Source organism: Dama dama, chromosome 9, assembly GCF_033118175.1.
Source record: "Dama dama isolate Ldn47 chromosome 9, ASM3311817v1, whole genome shotgun sequence".
Lineage (NCBI taxonomy): Eukaryota > Metazoa > Chordata > Mammalia > Artiodactyla > Cervidae > Dama > Dama dama.
In genome coordinates, this window is record NC_083689.1 from 44,906,466 (window position 1) to 44,927,866 (window position 21,401).

General features: G+C 37.9%; 2 protein-coding genes across 2 annotated transcripts; one reads left to right on the forward strand and one right to left on the reverse strand.

Moving 5' to 3' along the window:
* The first annotated feature begins 291 nt into the window (after positions 1-291).
* On the forward strand, positions 292-1,251 carry LOC133062865 (olfactory receptor 2T11-like). The gene has a single exon (XM_061152225.1). The coding sequence runs from the start codon at positions 292-294 to the stop codon at positions 1,249-1,251; it is 960 nt and encodes a 319-aa protein (XP_061008208.1).
* Positions 1,252-18,245: 16,994 nt separating this feature from the next.
* On the reverse strand, positions 18,246-19,217 carry LOC133062866 (olfactory receptor 2H1-like). Its single transcript, XM_061152226.1, has one exon. The coding sequence runs from the start codon at positions 19,215-19,217 to the stop codon at positions 18,246-18,248; it is 972 nt and encodes a 323-aa protein (XP_061008209.1).
* Between the last annotated feature and the right edge of the window lie 2,184 nt (positions 19,218-21,401).

The window sequence follows — 21,401 nt, forward strand, 5'->3', positions numbered from 1 at the left end:
ATTATGCAATTAGCAAATAGCAAAACCTATGTATTGCAACATAAACATGAATACAATATAAAAAGTGTTGTTCACCAAAAAGAAAAAGAATAGATCTAGGGTTATTGATTTATGATGTGTCTCTTAGTCTTTTTTTTTTTTCTCTAGCGTTATAATTTGGAAAATTTTACCTGAACCAGTAATCTCTGAGGTGTCATCGCCATTGTGAATTTCTCACTTACAAGAAGTGTTTTCCTCTCCTTCTTTCCCCTGGTATTCGTGGCTTCCTTTCCCCTGGAGCTGTTGTAGGAAATGTCAATGAAGAATAGAACTTCTTTCTCTGACTTTGTTCTCCTGGGGCTTTTGCTAAACAGTAAAACTATAGGGATTGTCTTTGCAGTTATTTTGATTATTTTTGTGGTCGCTGTAACTGCAAATTTGGTCATGATATTCTTGATTCACGTGGACCGTCGCCTCCATACACCCATGTACTTTCTGCTCAGCCAACTGTCCATAATGGACACCCTTTTCATTTGTACCACTGTCCCAAAACTCCTGGTCGACATGGTTTCTAAAGAGAAGACCATTTCTTTCGTGGCCTGTGGCATTCAGATCTTCCTCTATGTGACCATGATTGGATCAGAGTTGTTCCTGTTGGGCCTCATGGCCTATGACCGCTATGTGGCTGTCTGCAACCCTCTTAGGTACCCGGCCCTGATGAACCGCAGAGTGTGTCTTCTTCTGGCTGCTGGTGCCTGGTTTGGTGGATCCCTGGATGGCTTTCTGCTCACCCCTCTCACCATGAATTTTTCCTACTGCCATTCCCACAGCATCGAACATTTCTTCTGCGAGATTCCAGCAATTCTCAGATTGGCCTGTGCTGACACATCCCAGTATGAAACCTTGATGTACATCTGCTGTGTGCTTATGTTGCTCATCCCCTTATCTATTATCTCAACATCCTATTCTCGAATTTTACTCACTGTCTACCGCATGCGCTCTGTCGAGGGCAAGAAAAAAGCCTTTACAACTTGTTCATCCCACTTAACTATAGTTAGTATTTTCTATGGGGCAGCCTTCTACAATTATGTATTGCCCCAGTCATTTCACACCCCGGAGCAGGACAAGGTAGTATCAGCCTTCTATACCATTGTCACACCCATGCTCAATCCTCTCATCTACAGCCTCAGAAACAAGGATGTCATGGGGGCATTTAAAAAGATATTCATACAATGCTTATCTGTACAGAAAGCATCCACAAATGTTGCTTAGAGATTCAATAATCTGGGAACAGTTTTCCCTAATAGCATCGCCAGTGTGTTCTGTCCCACAAGAGACTATCCGGTCAGCTCTGAACGATTTTTTATTTTTGGCAATTAAAAGGATTTACTGTGGCTGATTTTTTCCTCCCAGAAGAAGGAAACCAAAATATTTTATTAGTTATACATCACCTTTTTTATCAAACTATCAAAAACAATGCAGTAAGTAAGTTAAAGAATTCCTCTGATCTTAGTTCTTAACTCTAGCGGGGGAAAAAAGAGCAGATATTAGAGTTCAAAACAATGCTTATTAGTTCCCTTCACACTTGCCTCATGGTCAAGTGGGATTCCCAGTTGGCTCAATGATAAAGAATCCACCTGATAATGCAGAGAATGCAGGAGATGCAGGTTTGATCCCTGAGTTGGGAAGATGCCCTAGGGACAGAAATGGCAACCCACTCCAGTATTTTTGCCAGGAGGATCCCATGGACAGAGGAGCCTGGTGAGCTATGGTCCATGGGGTCATAAAGAGCTGGACACAACTGAATGACTGAGCATGTGGTCAAGCAACCAAAAAAATTTCCAAAGCTACAAAATTAAATAGACAGCCAGTCCATGTTCGATGCATGAGACAGGGTGCTCAGGGCTGGTGCACTGGGATGACCTGAGGGATGGGATAGGTAGGGAAGCGGGAGGGGGGTTCAGGACGGGGAACACATGTACACACATGGCTGATTCATGTCAATGTATGGCAAAAACCACTACAATATTGCAAAGTAATTAGCCTCCAATTAAAATAAATTAATTTTTTTAAAAGCTACAAAATTTTGGTGTCAAAAATGCTGTGATTATTTTTCAATCAATATAAAAATAGTGGTTCCAAATGACTAAGAAGACAAAGCACAATTTTAGTCCAGTCTTTAATCATTAGATTTGCCCCAGTGAATTAGAAACTCTATGATCATTTTTGTAGCACTTGTGCTAAAAACAATGACTTTGAAGTAGAAGATCATAATTAACAGTGGATGAGCTGAGGTGAACTAGTGTGAATTTATAAAATGTCTGAGCACTACATTCCTTCTCAAATTGAGTACACTCTACTCTTTAACATCGAATTCTGCCATGCTTCCTTTCATGTTAACATCAGAATTCCAGGAAAACTGAAGTATATGGGAAGAAAATTTATATAGCCCACATCTGGGTGATTCAATAAAAGGTTTTGAAAGCATTTTTGGTTTTGTTTACAGTGAGATAAAGTGCTCTTAAAGAATTTTCCTTAAAAGTATAACTTGGTAAGATGTACATTTTTACAAGGATCACCATGTCTATATTTTGGAGAATAGAGCAGGGAACTAGGTTGGATACAGGAAGATAACTTAGGAGGCTTCAAATGAACAACAAAGTGGGATTGAATAGGATAGTGACACAATACAGGTAAGCTTCTGGAAAGAATTACTGTTAGGAAATGGTGTGGAATAAAAGATAACTCAATAGTTTGGTCTCAGGTAAAAAGAAAATATTTCTGTTTACTGAATCTTATAAACTTCTAGAGTGGCAAGTTTCAATAGGAGAAATCAAGAATTCAGCTCCTGAGACTCTGTTGAAATGCCTACGAGATATGTGAAGTACTTGGGGTTCACATTAGAGTTTTGAACTGAAGGTTTACCTCTGGTAGTCTTCAGAGTAGAAAAAAAATATTTATAGACTTAAAATGAGTTGGAATTACTTAGGCAGAAGTAGAGGTTTGAGACTGAGACATAAAGCATCTGTGCTCAGCAGGAAGCTAGTGAGACAAAAGTAGGGACTAAGAAGTAATATTTTAGATACAGATGAAGAAATCATTCAAAGATGGAGAATGTATTCAAATGCAACAAGCACAGATTCTTGCTAAAGTACAAAAGCAAAGGGTTTACCATTGAATTTGGCAATATGGAGACGACTTTCAAACTTAATGAGAGCAATTTCAATGAATTTGTGCTCAGAGAAGTTTCATGATAAAATATAGGGACAATAAGAGGACAAGATGAGTATATTAGAGTATAAATGCAGTTTGTCTTTTTTCAGATGATATCAGACATACGGAGTAGAAGCTAGAAGGATATATGATATCAATGTGTTTTTTTGTTGTTGGGAGATTTTACAGAGGTGTTTATGAAATAACTGTATACATACAGTAAATTGATGATAGCCAAAAAATAAAGAAAGTTTCTTCTAGAGGAATATCGTTTGGGAGTGAAAGAGAGCACAGAAAGTAGTTTAAAAGTGGAGAGGTTGATCTTTCCTGTGAGCCTTGCCAGTTCGTTGTCTGATTGTGTGATACATGTAAGTTCTCTTCTGACTGCTTCTATTTTCTCACTGTATTTAAAATCAAGGAGAGTTTTTGTTTGAGGAAGAACAGGAAGGATTGTTAAAAATTTGAGAAGAGAAGAAAGGCATTTTGGAAAGCAGGCCAATATATGAACAGCGTAGAGATAGTAAGATTGTAAGGTAGTCTTATGACCCCCAAGTAGTATTGACTTATGAACTTATAAAAATCATGTTTTTCAGATATTCCAGTAAATGTACTCAACATGGAGCCATGCTAATAATAAGCATGCAATCATTGTTGTGGCTGTTCAGTCACCAAGTCATGTCCAACTCTTTGTAACCCCATGGACTGCAGCACCAGACCTCCCAGGCCCTCACCATCTCCCAAAGTGTACCTAAGTTCACGTTCATTGCATCTTATCCAGCCATCTCATCCTCTGATTTCCTCTTCTCCTTCTGCACTCAATCTTTCCTAGCATCAGTGACTTTTCCAATGAGTCAGCTGTTCACATCAGGTGACCAAAATACTGGAGCTTCAGCATCAGTCCTTTCAATGAGTATTCAGGGTTGATTTCCCTTAAGATTCACTGGTTTGATCTCCTTGCTGTCCAAGAGACTCTCAGGAGTCTTATCCAGCACCACAGTTGGAAGGCATCAATTCTTTGACACTCCACTTCCTTTATGGTCCAGCTTTCACAACCATACATGACCACTGAGAAGGCCACAGCCTTGACTACATGGACCTTTGTCCGCAGAGTGATGTCTCTGTTTTCCAACACACTGTCTAGATTTGTCATCACTTTCCTGCCAAGAAGCAATCATTTTCTGATTTCATGGCTGCAGTATGTTACCTAAAATTAATTATGGCAACAAAAATGACATTGGTAATTGGAAAGCAATTACTTTCAACATTTCTACAGATTCAGCATGTCTTATGTAAGCAAAACATGTTTTATTCATTTATATTTTTTCAATACCTAAAATTTGCAATATGTAATAGTTGCTCATAGTCTGTTTCAATGAATTTTTCTCTTTATTCAAATAAAGTCTGTATAAACAACATATAGCTGAGAAAAGAAGAGAAGTTAAAGACAAAAGAGAAAAGGAAAGATACACCCATTTGAATGCAGAGTTCTAAAGAATAGCAAGGAAAGGTAAGAAAGCATTCCTCAGTGATCAATGCAAAGAAACAGAGGAAAACAGTAGAATGGGAAAGACTAAAGATCTCTTCAAGAAAATCACAGATACCAAGGGAACATTTCATGCAAAGATGGGCTCAATAAAGGATAGAAATGGTATGGACCTAACAGAAGTAGAAGATATTAAAAAGAGGTGGCAAGAATACACAGAATAACTGTACAAAAAAGGTCTTCACAACCCAGATAATCATGAAGGTGTGATCATTCACCTAGAGCCAGACCTCTGGAATGAGAAGTCAAGTGGGCCTTAGAAAGCATCACTACGAACAAAGCTAGTGGAGGTGATGGAATTCTAGTTGAGCTATTTCACATCTTGAAAGATGATGCTGTGAAAGTGCTGTACTCAACATGACAATAAATTTGGAAAACTTAGCAGTGGCCACAGGACTGGAAAAGGTCAGTTTTCATTCCAGTCCCAAAGAAGGGCAATGCCAAAGAGTGTTCAAACTACCACACAATTACACTCATCTCACATGCTAGTAAAACAACGCTCAAAATTCTCCAAGCGAGGCTTCAACAGCACGTGAAACATGAACTTCCAGGTTTTCAAGGTGGGTTTAGAAAATGCAGAGGAACCAGAGATGAAATTGGCAACATTTGCTGGATCACTGAAAAAGCAAGACAGTTCCAGAAAAACATCTACTTCTGCTTTATTGACTACACCAAAGCATTTGACTGTGTGGATCACAACAAACTGGAAAATTCTTCAAGAGATGGGAATACCAGACCACCTTACCTGCCTCCTGAGAAATCTGAAAGAAGCAACAGTTAGAACTGGACGTGGAACAACAGACAGGTTCCAAATTGGGAAAGGAGTACTTCAAGGCTGTATATTGTCACCCTGCTTATTTAACTTATATGCAGAGTACATCATGAGAAATGCTTGGCTGGATAAAACACAAGCTGGAATCAAGATTGCCAGGAGAAATATCAATAACCTGAGATATGCAGATTACACCACCCTTATGGCAGAAAGGACAAAAGAACAAAAGAGCCTCTTGATGAAAGTGAAAAAGGAATGTGAAGCCTTTGGCTTAAAACTCAACATTCAGAAAACTAAGATCATAGCATCTGGTCCCATCACTTCATAGCAAATAGATGGGGAAACAATGGAAACAGAGACTGTTTTGGGGGGCTCCAAAATCACTGCAGATGGTGACTGCAGCCATGAAACTAAAAAACGCTTGCTCCTTGGAAGAAAAGTTATGACCAACCTAGAGAGCATTTTAAAAAGCAGAGACGTTACTTTGCCAACAAAGGTCCATCTAGTCAAAGCCATGATTTTTCCAGTAGTCATGTAAGGATGTGAGAGTTGGACCATAAAGAAAATTGAGTGCCTAAGAAATCATGTTTTTGAACTGCGGTGTTGGAGAAAACTCTTAAGAGTCACTTCGACTGCAAGGAGATCCAACCAGTCCATCCTAAAGGAAATTAGTCCTGAATATCCATTGGATGGACTGATGGACTGATACTGAAGCTGAAACTCCAATACTTTGGCCGCCTGATGTGAAGAACTATCTCATTGGAAAAGACCCTGATGCTGGGGAAGATTGAAGGCAGGAAGAGAAGGGGACAACAGAGGACAAGATTGTTAGATGGCATCACCGACTTGGTGGACATGAGTTTGAGTAGGCTCCAGGAGTTGGTGATGGACAGGGAAGCCTGGCTTGCTGCAGTCCATAGGGTCTCAAAGAGTTGGACATGACTGAGTGACTCTGTTGAGCTGAACCAACATTCTTGTTAATGTGGAGCTTATTGTAAAACATGGTGTGATTTGGAATCATTAACACCCTTCCCTTCAACATTATAATTATTTAAATGTAGACATTAATAACACATCACAACACATTCATACTTTGAGTTGAATTCTCATTTATTGTGAAATAGCGTCTCTAGCATAAACCATAAGCATTTTTCAGGACATTTAGTCCTGTTCAAAATATTGGCATTTGGGCTGCCCTAAAATGTCCTTAATATTTGATCCTGTCCAAAATGTCCACTGAGATATTTGTTCTATGACAAAAAGGCCCTTGAAATTAGGTTTTGTTCAGTATGTTCATTGAGATATTTGGCCTATGATTCACTAAATAATATAAACATTTCAAATTGTTAAAATTTTCATTACCTTAATTTTTACTATAATTTATGATAAATTTTGAATTTCACATTTATTCTTGTTCCTCCTCATGAATTTTGGCAGGGTTAATCTTAGGGCAATGATCAGTTGCTCTTAAGTGTCTATCAACCTGATTATTTGCTTGATACTTTTTTTGTATCTGTTAACAATTTCTCATTACACAAGTTTGATTTTGTCAGTACCATTAAGAAATTTATGTCCATATTTTAGTGTGATGACCAAGAACCTGTGCTATAATTTCTTTATAGTCTTGCTGTTTCTTTTTTTAAAACTTTAATAAATCCCTGAATTGAAGGGTGATGCAATAATCATCAGTTTTTGAAATCTGCCATGTCAGTCTTCCACTGATTTGTTTATCCTGCAGCCACTCAGTACTTATGTACAACGATTCCAAGTTTCTAGTGGAAGTCTTGGAGCTTCTGGTCTTCTTTCTTGGCCATGCTTTTCATGGCATAAGCTTCTTCAACATAGTCCATTAAGTCATCTAAATTTTCTTTGGCATATTCTACAGTGTACTCAAAAGTTTTATTGACATCTTCCAAAGACACCAATACAAAAAACATGGAAGCACACTTATTGCTGTTACTTTGTTGCTATCCTATACTCACATGTTAGACACAAAGAAGATATTTGTTGCCACAGTGATTATGAAAAGTGAAACAAGCAGCTTTTTAATTTGTTCATTTGGTTTTTGTTGTTCATTCCCTAAGTCGTGTCCAGCTGTGTGCGACCCCATGAACTGCAACACACCAGCCTTCCCCGTCCTTCATTATTTCCCAGAGTTTGCTCACATTCATATCCATCGAGTCAGTGATGCATCTAACCATCTCATCTTCTGCCACCCCTTTCTCCTTTTGCCTTCAGTCTTTCCCAGCATCAGGGTCTTTGCCAATGAGTCGGCTCTTCACATCAGGTGGCCAAAGTATTGGAGTTTCAGCTTCAGAATCAATCCTTCCAATGAATAGTCAGGGCTTATTTCCTTTATAGTTGATTGGTTTCATATCCTTGCAGTCCGAGGGACTCTCAAGAGTCTTCTCCAGCATCACAATTTAAAAGCATCCATTTTTCATTGCTCAGCCTTCTTTATGGGCCAACTCTCACACCTGTACATTACTACTGGAAAAACCTAAGCTTTGACCATATGGACCTTTGTCAGCTGGAGAAGGAAATGGCAACCCACTCCCGTATTCTTGCCTGGAGAATCCCATGGACAGAGGAGCCAGGCTACAGTCCATGGGGTCACAAGAGTCAGACATGACCGAGTAACTAAACCACCACCACCTTTGTTGGCAAAGTGATGTCTCTACTTTTTAATACACTGTCTAGGAATCCCCTTCTTCATTTGGTAGAAATAAGTAAATCACATTCATTTCTGGAATCTCAAATTCCATCACGCTTAATGAAGGGTTAATGTTTAGATTTCTTTCCAGCACAGATGCAGACTTTCTCATATATATATGTAAGTATCTTTTCCCTCTTTCATTGTTAGCCGTGTAGTATAACCCAAAACTACACCATGCACAGTAAATATCTGAGGGGACCGTGTCGGTGTTGTCTTAAAGTTGTCATCACTGAGCAATTTGATTACTGAAACTTAAGTATTGAGTAATGTCATAAATTGTATAAATAAGAATTCTTTCCTAATCATGAGTGCCAGAAAGATGAATAAGAAACAGTTGTCTGTGTCTGGTCACTTTATATCTCTCCGGAATTTCAATTTAATGCAATGAAATTGGCTTTGGAAATAGATATCTGTTTTGACTTTTATTTATTTTCCTCTTTAGTGAGTTTCTTTCTGGCAACATTAAGAGGACATCTTTATCATGCATATCAGAGAGTTCTTCAAAGTACCTACGATGATGTTGCATTTGGTTTTCCTTTTCGAAGGTTGTTTTTTTACCTAATCTGTATTTTTATTTCTCCTTTAATATCAACATTGTGCAGATAATTGTTCCATCTTGAATGATTGTAATATTATCCAAATCCTGACTGGTTTTATATAGGTATTACAGATTTTCCTCTCTCCACTGTGCCAGTAACTATTACTCCTACCCCTATTGTATGTGTGCCATCTGGGTCACTTCAGCCATGTCTGACTCTTTTTGACCCCATGAACTGTAGCCTACCAGGCTCATCTTTCCATGAGATTCTCCAGGCAAAAATACTGGAGTGAGTTGCCATGACCTCCTCCAGGGAATCTTCCTGACCCACGTATTGAACCCGTATCTCTTATGTCTCCTATTGGCAGGCAGGTTCTTTACCACTGGGGCCACCTGGGAAGCCCTAATGTACCACTGACTTTTCTTTTTGTGAGTATATTACTTCTGTCATATTCCACTGAGCATTTAAAAAGACAGTCACAGTGCCAAACAACAGAAGAATTTTTGTTTCTTGGTTTTTGTTTGATTTGTAGCCTTACTAATGTCTTGGGAATTCAACAGCCTGTTCAGTCAGTTCAGTTCAGTCGCTCAGTCGTGTCTGACTCTTTGCGACGCCATGAATCACAGTACACCAGGCCGCCCTGTCCATCACCAACTCGCGGAGTTTACTCAAACTCATGTCCATTGAGTCGGTGATGCCATCCAGCCATCTCATCCTCTGTCGTCCCCTTCTCCTCCTGCCCCCAATCCCTCCCAACATCAGGGTCTTTTCCAATGAGTCAACTTTTCACATGAGGTGGCCAAAGTATTGGAGTTTCAGCTTTAGCATCAGTCCTACCAGTGAACACCCAGGACTGACCTCTGGAATGGACTGGTTGGATCCCTTGCAACAGCCTGTTAGAGCAAGCTGAATCAGCCAGTAGGTAGTCACCAACCAAGGTGTGGTGATTCACACTACTTGGTAGCTAAATGTGGGACTCAAATTCACTAAAACCTCTCCAAATAGCAGTATATACTTCTTACAATCTATTGCAATTATATGTCCATAAAACATTGATTCCAGGAAAGCATTGCCTGTTAATCCTGGGTGATGGGATAGCTGTACATGTGGTCACTCAGTCATGTCCAACTCATTGTGATCCAGTGGGCTATAGTCCTCTAGGTTCCTCTATCCATGGGATTTCCCAGGCAAGAATACTGGAGTGTATTGCCATTTCCTCCTCCAGGGGATCTTCATGCTCCAGGAATGGAACCAGCGGCTCCTGCATGTCCTGCATTGGCAAATGGATTATTTTACTACCAAGCCACCTAGGAAGCCCCTGGGATAGCTTTAGGGGCATTAATTAGGTGCCTGGTATCCTCCTCATGCTTAAATGGTAGTAGGTGAACACTTTCTGTGTTCCAGCAGTTTTTATTAAAATGTTCATAGTTCTGCCTTTGTGTATACCTGATAAGTGACAGTTCAGCTCTTGAACTGATTGCTTTTTATAAGTTTTATTTCCTCTTTTCATTTAAATATATTTTTTAAATTCATTCCAATGCATACACTAATTTCAGCTGCAAATTAGAGTGACCTTAAGATCACAGGCTTGTAGTAAAACTCATTGGTGTTTGAATTCCAGATTTTTAAATTTCTGGGATATCTGTCTTTGTAAATAAGCTGGGCTTCCCAGATGACTCAGTAGTAAAGATCCACCTGCTAATTCAGGAGATGCAGGAGATGTGGATTTGATCCCTGATTTGAGAAGATACCCTGGAGAAGGAAGTAGCAACCCACTCCAGTATTCTTGCCTGAGAAATCCCATGGACAGAGAAGACTGACAGGCTATAGTTCATGGGGTCGCAGAGGAGTTGGACATGATGTATTGACTAAACAGCAACAATGTCCCAATTATTGTGCAGGATATATACTGTTTTCTGTCTTATTAAGACAATTTAAAAAATCAAGAAGAGGGAGAAACTTCTTACACCAGAGATTGTCTGAGTCTGTGACTTTTACCTTTTGAGCTAAAGGAAGGCTTGCTTTTGTCATCTGATCATTATCTTTCTGCCACCTTGTGGTAAATTAACAGCATGGTATTCTTCTAGAAATAAGTCATATGTCTTTGTGTATTAAAGCAGTATGTATGATTGAAAGAATAAAACAAACGAGAAACACAACAAAATGACATTAGATCATCTTAGAAACATTGATGTTGATTTTGTTTTACTTGTTAAATATTTTCCACACTGAGCAGGGTTTTGGTTAGCATTGGTTAACATCATCATTAGTAGTAGAGGGAGTATTCCATATTTTAGAGCACAGATAAGCATTGCAACCCCAACTTTACCACCTTTGGCTTTGGGTTCAGTGAGTTGGGCTTCCCTGGTGGCTCAGAGGGTAAAGAATCCACCTGCAACATGGAAGACCTGAGTTTGATCCCCGGGTTGGGAAGATCCCCTGGAGGAGGGCATGGCAACCCACTCCAGTACTCTTGCCTGGTGAGTCCCCATGGAAAGAGGAACCTGGCAGGCTATAGTCCATAGGGTCTCAAAGATTCAGACTCGACTGAGCAACTAAGCACGTAGTAAGTTAACCTCTTTGTGATTCAGTTTCTTTATCTGTATAAGCATTAGTGTGTAATATAAAAAGACTTCTTTCCTGGCTCACTGTGCTTGTTTGAGCTACTATCATCACCACCATCATCATTATTATTGACCCCAGGACCCACAGTTCATTTTGGATTAAAGAGTCAATGTCTAGAATCAGATACCTAACTGAGTCCCAGGGAATATGGACAATTCACTATTCTTAGTGTCTGGACTCTTCATAGAAATAATTGGCTCAGCATGATATCACCTAACTGGATAAGGGGAAGGATTTGTTGGAACAATAATATTCTCAGTGATTCTATGTAAAAATCCTGAGTTGTGAAACGTCAGTAACCTATTAGAGTTATGTGTGGAGATGACTTTTTATTAGGCTCCAGTCTTTATATATTCTGTCTTATTTTTGCTCCATATTTTTGCTCCTAGAGTAATCTAGAAACAATTAAAAGATACAATATATTTTTTTCTTTTTCTTCAGATATATTTCTGTGTTTATCAATATAAGAAAATTTTACTGGTTTAAATATTTTTCTAAGGCAAGTTCTCTCTCTTTATAACTAAAAGAAAGATAGTTATTGTAAGTATTTCTACATTGGTGAAGGAATTATTTGGGGGATACACTATTTTTTTTTATATAGTTACATAAAATATTTATATTATAATACAATTCATGTTAACATAAATTATATATAATTATTTAAAGCAATAACATTTATATAAAATTTTACATATATATAAAGAAGCTGATACTTAGCACAAGAAGTTGACCTTCTCAAGTTCATGCAGTTTGTAGTGAAAGTAGAAGTGTTAATCGCTTAGTCATGTCTAACTCTTTGCAACTCCATGGACTGTAGCCCATCAGACTCCTCTGTCCATGGAATTCTCCAGGCAAGAATATTGGAGTGAGTTGCGGGGATACACTATTTTGTGGTTCTTTTCTGTAAAATTGTTCTTTGCTGATTAATATTGATTTTCCTGTTTACCACTCCAACATGCATATTTAAGACGTTATTAAAAATTACTCTTTTAAAAATGGATGTATATTATTTCATTGCTTAACAAATCTATCTTGTCAAGAAGTCACTAATGTTTTTCTCATAAGATGAATATTTAAAATTACAAAATAATTTACCAATGATTACTATGCTTTCCTTAAATTCATTATTTGATAAACAAGCGTCACTACTCCCAAGTTTTATGCTCCCAATATCAAGAAAGTCAGTGGTCTGGAATGAGAGCTATTGAGGACTATTCCCTAGTTGATAACCAGTCTTGGAGAAAAAGATTAACAGTCAGTTGCCACAACTGTCATCCTCTGCAGGGCTGACAATGGGACAAAAAGGTTGTGAGATACACATGCAGACTGCCTTGTCATTTCCTCTAGCATACACTCAGATGAACAAATATCTGTACAGAGTACATGCCAAAGTGTGCCACTTAGAAATCCAAGTTAGAAGTCAGGATTCTAATTGTTTTTGGTGACTAAATGGCACCTGAGTAGAATTTCTGAATGTTGGTAATACTTTCCTTATTTATTCAAGTAGTGAATAAATGAGTATATATACTTTGTGTTTATTTACATACATAACCAATGCTTTTGCATATTTTACTATGAATTTTGTATTTCAGTTAAAATTTTATATAAAATGAAGTCTTTTTATGAACATATGTCTCATAGCTTAGTAAGTTGTTTTGCATAGTTGAAGAGTGCAAGTATGTTTACATGTGCATGCGCATCACGGAAAAGTAATAAATGTGCTGGGGGTCCATTGGAATGTAGGCATGATGGTGGGAGTTCCCTGTCTGACTAGGGAGAGTCATCCTCACCCTAAAAACAATGAAAATGAAAGAAAGAATCAGAGATTTATATTAAGTAATATTTGGACCAAAGAAAACAGTAGTTAGGAAGTGAACACAGGAATGATACACAGGAATGAATCACTGTGATAATACACTTAAGAAATGACCTATGATGACTGAATACATAGTACATATTTAGGTGTGTGTGGTCCATATGCACTGTTTACAAACATATATAAATCTAGCTCACAAAACAAAACAGCATGAAACATTAACTTAAAAAGCCAAAAATGTAGGTGGAAACATCTAACTTTATTGAAAAGCATGTATCAGTATATTTATAATTAAAATTATGTACAGAAAGAGCATGACTATATATAATATGATTAATAGTAATGAAATACTTTCTATATTATTCTACAAAATCAATTCATATAATTTTATTAAACACCATGTACTTTACTAGGGTTTATAGTATAGTGGAGGTAAAAGAAAGTCTTTTCTTCACACAGCTTATGATGTAGCATGGTTATAAATACACAATCTATCTTTTTTTCAAAAGAGGAAACTTAATACAGGGAATTGGTTACATAGATGCTGAAGTGTTGAACGAATAAGAAGGAAGCCGAGATAACCACAGAATTTTCTTCCCTGTTCTTTTTCCTTTTAATCTCTTTTAGGTGCTTCCTTTTGGGAAAATGGTTCTAGTTCTTTCTCAGTGAATACATGCTCACAAAGCCCACAGATGCTACAACTAGACTCATCTCAGCTTTGGGAGCACTCATGCATTCAGAAGTTCCACAGGTGCTAAGTCTACAAAGCAACACAGGGGGTAAATCTGTAGCTCCTGTAGCCATAAGCAGAGATTTTAGCTCTTCTTCCTTAGTTGCACAGCCCCTAGTGCTCAGGTGTGGTTTCAACCCCACTTCTGTATGTGTTCCTTCACACATGTCTGCTCCTGAGCCTGCCTGAAGCACAGGCACCTGCCCAAGTAGACAGGTAGACAGAGGTGGAGGCATTGGTGGGTGAAGTGCACAAACCCATCTGGTCCTGTGGGACTGGAAGAAGCAGTTGTGAGCTGGGTGAGAAAGCCTACTCGGGTTGGCACGCCTCCTAATACCAACAGAGGCTGGGGCAACAGTTTGGGAAGGGGACTACAACAGCAGCCCTGCGCCTTGCACACCACTCAACAATGGCACCCTTCTTCAATAGCTGCTCAAGCTTCTTCCATGAAATTTCTGGTTTTGGAGTTCCTTACTCCTACCTCTTTGCAGCTAACAGTTTTCCCCTCCCTGGGCCCACTTTCTGAATCCCATGTTCCAGCATCCAGCCCCTTTCACACCAGCAGAAACAAGACTCAGGCTGAGTGTGCAGGGTTGAGGCATGGACCATCCATGTAGGTTTTAGGGTTGCTATGTTCTCTTCCAAGTCACTAAAGCTACCTCTCTGTCCCAGTTGATCTCCCCACAGGTGAGGGTGCTTCCCTGAGTTAGGGAACCTCTCCTCTCTTTCAGCTCCCCCCAAGGGTGTAGTTGCTTCCTCTTTTCTTTTTTCTTTCATTTTTCCTACCAAGATGTGTGGGGATTTGCTTGTCATTTCAGGTATCTGAGATCCTCTGCTAGTGTTCAGCAGGTGCTCCGTGAGAACTGTTTAATTAGTTGATGTATTATTGATGTACTTACGGTGAGAGACAAACTCCATGTCCTCCTGTTTCTTCATCTTGACTCCATCTCCTGAAAAATCTGTTTTTAAACTAAGTTTTCTTTTACTCTTGAAAAACAGTTAAGCTTTATTTACATACAAGACTGATAGTTTTATTCTAGGCATTTTCCTTTGAGACTCCTGTTACCTCAGTTAACTCAGATGTATACTAATTTCCACATACTTACAGATTTTTCTCTAAATTTTAAAAACATATTGTTTTTATTTTCAGTTTTATTTCATTATTTGAGAGAGTACAGTCTGTATGATTTGTGTTTTAACATTTTCAGGTTGCTTTTATGACCCAGAAAACTGTCTACCTTGGTTAATATTTTTGAATGCTTAAAAATAATTTGTATTCTATTTTTGGAGGTGATATATGTCAGTCTGCATTATGTCAGGGTTGTCTTTTTAATTTTTTTTTTCCATTCAGAGTTTGTTTCCAATCCTTTGAGCCTTTCAAGAAGAAAAAGTCAGGTCATTTGAAGATGCTCACTTGAAACATATTCCTTACTAAGTTTATGTCTGAAAAAAATCAAAATAATCAAATTTTATCTCTTGAGAAATTTTAGCCCTGAATCTGCTCCTTGTGAGTTTTAATATAAACTCTGTATTTGGACAGTGATGAAATGCACTTCAAGGCATCAATATTCACAGCTAACAAGACTGACAGAGAGTGAATAATTATTGAAGAAGAAAATATTTTGAAATGGAAAGAAGAGGAATAAATTAAAAACTTATTTTTATAAAGGAAATTGATTGGATATTAGGGTAATGAATAGAAAGGAAGCAAGAAAGAATGCCAGAGAAACAAGAAAAAAATAAACACAGAAACCACTACCACTTTATTGAATCAGTTGACAGTGCAACAAAAGTGTTTTCTATAATTTTTCCTTCTATGAAATATTCTTAGGCTTGTGAAAGAAACACCCTTTTTCATACAATGTTTAAAAAGAAAACTATTTGATTAACAGCATCACAAATAAGTATAACCTTCCCTCTCATCTTTATCAAACATTTTCAGCTGAGTCTCTCTTTCATCTTTTATGTGTGTGTTAGGCATTCCACTATTCACTAGTACTCCATCTGTTCCACCTAACTTGCTAATGACATTAGGGAATCACTGTGAACATTGCAAAGACTGTGATAAATCAGAAAATAGATGTCTTAAAATGTCATGTAACTGTGTGTTATCTTTGATATTCCTAATAGCACAAGTACCTATAAAATGATCAATACACTTTAATGGAAATTACCAACTCAACTTAATTGTGCTAAAATGCTGAGACTACCATTTAACACTTGATGTCCATTTGCAAAAATTCACCTGGATTTTGGCTGAGTTATTTTTGTACAACTTTATAAGAAAGATTCTCTGTTTTATCAGAGAATACATGAGAAAATTACTTTTTTAAAATATGCCATTTTATTTTTAAATAGCCTTATCTTATATGGTGGCTCAGACAGTGAAGAATCCACCTGCAATGTGGGAGACCTGGGTTCAATCCCTGGATTGGGAAGATCTCCTGGAGGAGAGTATGGAAACACACTCCAGTATTCTTGCCTGGAGAATCCCGTGGACAGAGGAGCCTGGCGGGCTACAGTTCATGGGGTTGCAAAGAGTCAGACATGACTGAGTGACTAAGCACAGCACAGCACATCTTACGTGGGTAGAAGAATAGATATGACCAAATATTTAAGAAATTTGTATTAGTAATTACAAAAAGAATAAAATAGGTATGAATTAAATCTATAGATCTCTCTCATAGGAAAAGAGTACCTAAACACCTCTATTCAAACACCTCAGAGGTACCTGCCTATGGTTTTATCTTATAAAAATGACCTGATCAAAAAATGGGCCAAAGAACTAAACAGACATTTCTCCAAAGAAGACATACAGCTGGCTAACAAACACATGAAAAGATGCTCAGTATCACTCATTATCAGAGAAATGCAAATCAAAACCTCAGTGAGGTACCATTACACGCCAGTCAGGATGGCTGCTATCCAAAAGTCTACAAGCAATAAATGTTGGAGAGGGTGTGGAGAAAAGGGAACCCTCTTACACTGTTGGTGGGAATGCAAAATAGTATAGCCACTATGTAGAACAGTGTGGAGATTCCTTAAAAAACTGGAAATAGAACTGCCATATGACCCAGCAATCCCACTGCTGGGCATACACACCGAGGAAACCAGATCTGAAAGAGACACGTGCACCCCAATGTTCATCGCAGCACTGTTTATAATAGCCAGGACATGGAAGTAACCTAGATGCCCATCAGCAGATGAATGGATAAGGAAGCTGTGGTACATATACACCATGGAATATTACTCAGCCATTAAAAAGAATTCATTTGAATCAGTTCTAATGAGATGGATGAAACTCGAGCCCATTATACAGAGTGAAGTAAGCCAGAAAGATAAAGACCAATACAGTACACTAACACATATATATGGAATTTAGAAAGATGGTAACGATAACCCTATATGCAAATCAGAAAAAGAGACACAGATGTACAGAACAGACTTTTAGACTCTGTGGGAGAAGGCCAGGGGGGGATGTTCTGAGAGAACAGCATTGAAACAAGTATACTATCAAGGGTGAAACAGATCACCAGCCCAGGTTGGATGCATGAGACAAGTGTTCAGGGCTGGTGCACTGGGAAGACCCAGAGGGATGGGATGGAGAGGGTGGCGAGAGGGGGGATCGGGATGAGGAACACATGTAAATCCATGGCTGATTCATGTCAATGTATGGCAAAAACCACTATAATATTGTAAAGTAGTTAGCCTCCAACTAATAAAAATAAATGGAAAAAAATAAACAAATAAAAAAGTTTCCCAACCCTGAAAAAAAAATTGTAAATAAAAGGAAAATATAGCAAAATAGGTACATGTAAGATTTCTTCTTTATACCCAAAATGTCATTCTTATAGTCAAATTAAAGAAGGAAGACTGGATGTGTAGAAAGAACTTAAGGAAACTCCAGAAAAGTTTTCCTCCCTTTAGGCTTATCTAAAAAAATTCATGATAAACATTTCTTTTTATTTTTTCAATTTTAAAATATATATGAAAGATAATTTATAATTTATTGTTCTTATAATTTTAAAATGTTTTAGCTCATGCTGCATATGTTGCTTAAGAAAGATAAATTCATCAAAATTTCATTCTACAAATGGTGTATCTCCTTAGACAAATATATTTGAACACTAAATAGATGAATAAAATATTAATTTTGTACAGACATTTTTACAAAAATGACATGCAAATTGTAGGAATAAAGAGTAACTCATAAAGTACTGTCTTTGAAGTAAATCCACCCAATTTTAGTAATAATTCAAAGACTCTCATGTAGAGTGGAAGTCATGATTTTCTGCACTGTGAACATTCTGGTTCAAAAGATCAGTTTCTTTTTTTTTCTTATGCTGATGCCCTTCCTCAGCTGTCTTTGCAAGACACTCTTCACTTCTTTGTTCCGCAGGGTATAGATGAGAGGGTTCAGCAATGGTGTGACCACAGTGAAGAAGAAACTGACAAACTTGCCATGTCTTGAAGCAAATTGGTTCTTAGGGTCTGTGTAAACCATGGCCACTGTCCCATAAAACATGAAGACCACAGTGAGGTGGGAGGAGCAGGTAGCAATGGCTTTCTGTCTTCCCTCCTCAGATTGGATTTTACCTAAAGTTTGAGCTATGTAGCCATAAGAAGTCAGGATCAACCCCATGGGCAAGATGGTAAAGAAAACAGCAGAGACTGTCATCTGCCACTCAGGAGTGGAAGTGTCTCCACAAGTCAGTCTTATGAGAGAAGGAACCTGACAGAGAAAGTCATCCAGACAGTGGTGGGCACAAAACGGCAGCTGGAATGTGATAGGTGTTTGGGTAACAGATTCGATCAGTCCAGACAGCCAAGACACAAGCACCAGTTTCCAACAGAACTGAGGATGCATGATGATAGTATAGCGCAGGGGCTGGCAGATAGCAACATAGCGGTCAAAAGCCATCACCACCAGCATGCCACCTTGTGTGGCACCAACACAGAGCACCATGCCCAGCTGAATGATGCATCCGGTGTAGGTGATGCTCTTGTCTGGCCCCCGCAAGTTGAACAACATTTGGGGCACAACAGTCGTGGTGAAACAGAGATCCAAGAAAGAGAGATTGCTAAGAAAGAAGTACATGGGGGTGTAGAGTTGAGGGCTCATGTATGACAGCAAGATGATAGTCACATTGGAGAGAATGATCATGGTGTATAAGAAGATCACTATCCAGAAGAGAACCATTTCTAGCTGGGGAAATTCAGAGTAGCCAAGAAGTACAAATCCCACAGGGAAGCTCTCGTTGGTGCTTCCTGTTGCTTTTGGCATAGAATTTTGGACATAATTTTAAGAAAAAAAAAATGTGAATAGATTTGAATAGGTTAACTAGACAGGAAAAGAATTTTTTTCCATAAGGTCTTGGGAAATGGGACATACTGGTGATTTTCTTACCTTAGACCAATAGCATACAATCTCTCTTCTAAAAAGCTGTGAGTTTAACATAGAAAGGAGTAGTCATTAAAAATTAACCTTGGGATTCATTTCCATAATCTGTAATCATAACATCCCCATTAGACATCCTCATATAATTACCTTAGATCACATGCATTTTCCTCCCAGATTGTTCATGCCATGTATGCAGTAGCTAAATAAAATGTTGAACAGCAAGTCTTTGCTATGAAATATGTGGTTATTTAATTTATCAGGGTACAATTTGCAGTTTGGTGATATGAATAAGAACACATGAAATGGTGGTTCTAAACAGTGATACCCTGAACATAAATAATTTTTTAGTGTCTGAAGAACAGAAATTTGGGATAAGAACCATACCACTTTTTAAATGAGGCAAATCTAAGTTGAATGTTTTACCATTTTTAACTAAAACAATTTAAACTTACTTAATAGATAACTTTAAAATATACATCAATATTCTTATCTAATGAGTAGCTACAATAACTCTTAGCTCAGGTGTATCACATGAATTATACCAATTATTGTATAATAATTCTGAATCATATGAATAATTGTATAATGTTCTCAATAATCACTTGGGGATAATACAAATCTTTAATATAGAACTATAACTTAATAATAGAAAAATCAAACTAATAAAATTATAAAATATGTATTTTTAAAGCTTTACATCATGGACAAGAAAGCAAAGAAAGGTGATTCATGGGCTAATGCTAATTAGTAGAAAGGTATGGTATTAGTTTTGGGTATCATTGTCTTGGGGTATTAATTTTGTCTTCTAGGAACTTTATAATAGTTCAGAGAATTTCAAGAATGTAAGAGGCATCAAAGACAAAAATACTGTTAGGTATATAAACTTGATATTTAGACTGTAAATATTACATTTTGCTAGTGGTCAAACCATACAAAAATCTGAGGAGCATTACAGAGGTCTGCTACTATTCAGTAGTAAGTTTATGTGTATTTATTTAGAACCTGTCATGTGCCAGGCACTGTGCTATGGCATGGGGATATCACCCTTTGTGACTCCATGTACTGTAGCCTGCCCAGCCTCTGTCCATGAATTCTCCAGGCAAGAATACTGGAGTGGGTTGTCGTTCCCTTCTCCAGGGGATCTTCCTGACACAGGGATCTAACCTGGGTTTCCGAGAGTTGTAGGCAGGTTCTTTACCAACTGAGCCACCAGGGAAGCCCCGAATGGAGAGAGAAGAAATCCTTAACGCAGGTCCGTGGGAGAGAGAGCGCAAGTGAAAAAACCAAGCAAATAAATCATAAGTAGTATTCAATTATTTTAAAGATAATTCTAAAAATAATAATTTAAAAATCAGGAGTATTGTCATTAAGGATAAAAATGGAGGATATGAGAACAGAAGAGGATCATTTTACTCAGAGGAAACAGGAAGACAAAGCAGTCTAGTACTGAGGTGTGTCTGTACAAGGAATCCAGCTGGCTGACAGAATGTTAAAGCCTTGTACACTAGATGTGGTGAGACATGTCGGATGAACTCAGCTTCTCTGTGCTAAGTTCCCATGACCATGTCCTGGACTGATTTCATTTTTTTTCTGCAGGATTCCTGAATCAACTATAAAATATCCATTTGCTTTACCAGACTGTATTCTTACTTTAGTTCTCTCATTATTTGGAGTTTTTTTCATGTACTTACCTTCTCTTGGCTCAAAATGTGTCATACTCGACATTTAGACAAAAATGACCTAGTTCATATGGATTTATTTTTAAATGATGTCATGGGCTCATTTGTCATTACATTAAAAAAAATCTTTAAAATTAATTCAAAGGAATTTGTAAATATTTGTAAAGATTTTTTTTTTTTTTTTTTTTACTATATAAACACATTTTATGAGCAGTATAGTATATATCCCTGGTGGCTCAGTTGGTAAAGAATCCACCTGCAATGCAGGAGACCTGGATTTGATCCTTGGATCCGGAAGATCCCCTGGAGAACAGAATGGAAATCCAATCGACTGTAGTATTCCTGCCTGGAGAATCCCATGGACAGAGGAGTCTGGAGGGCTACAGTT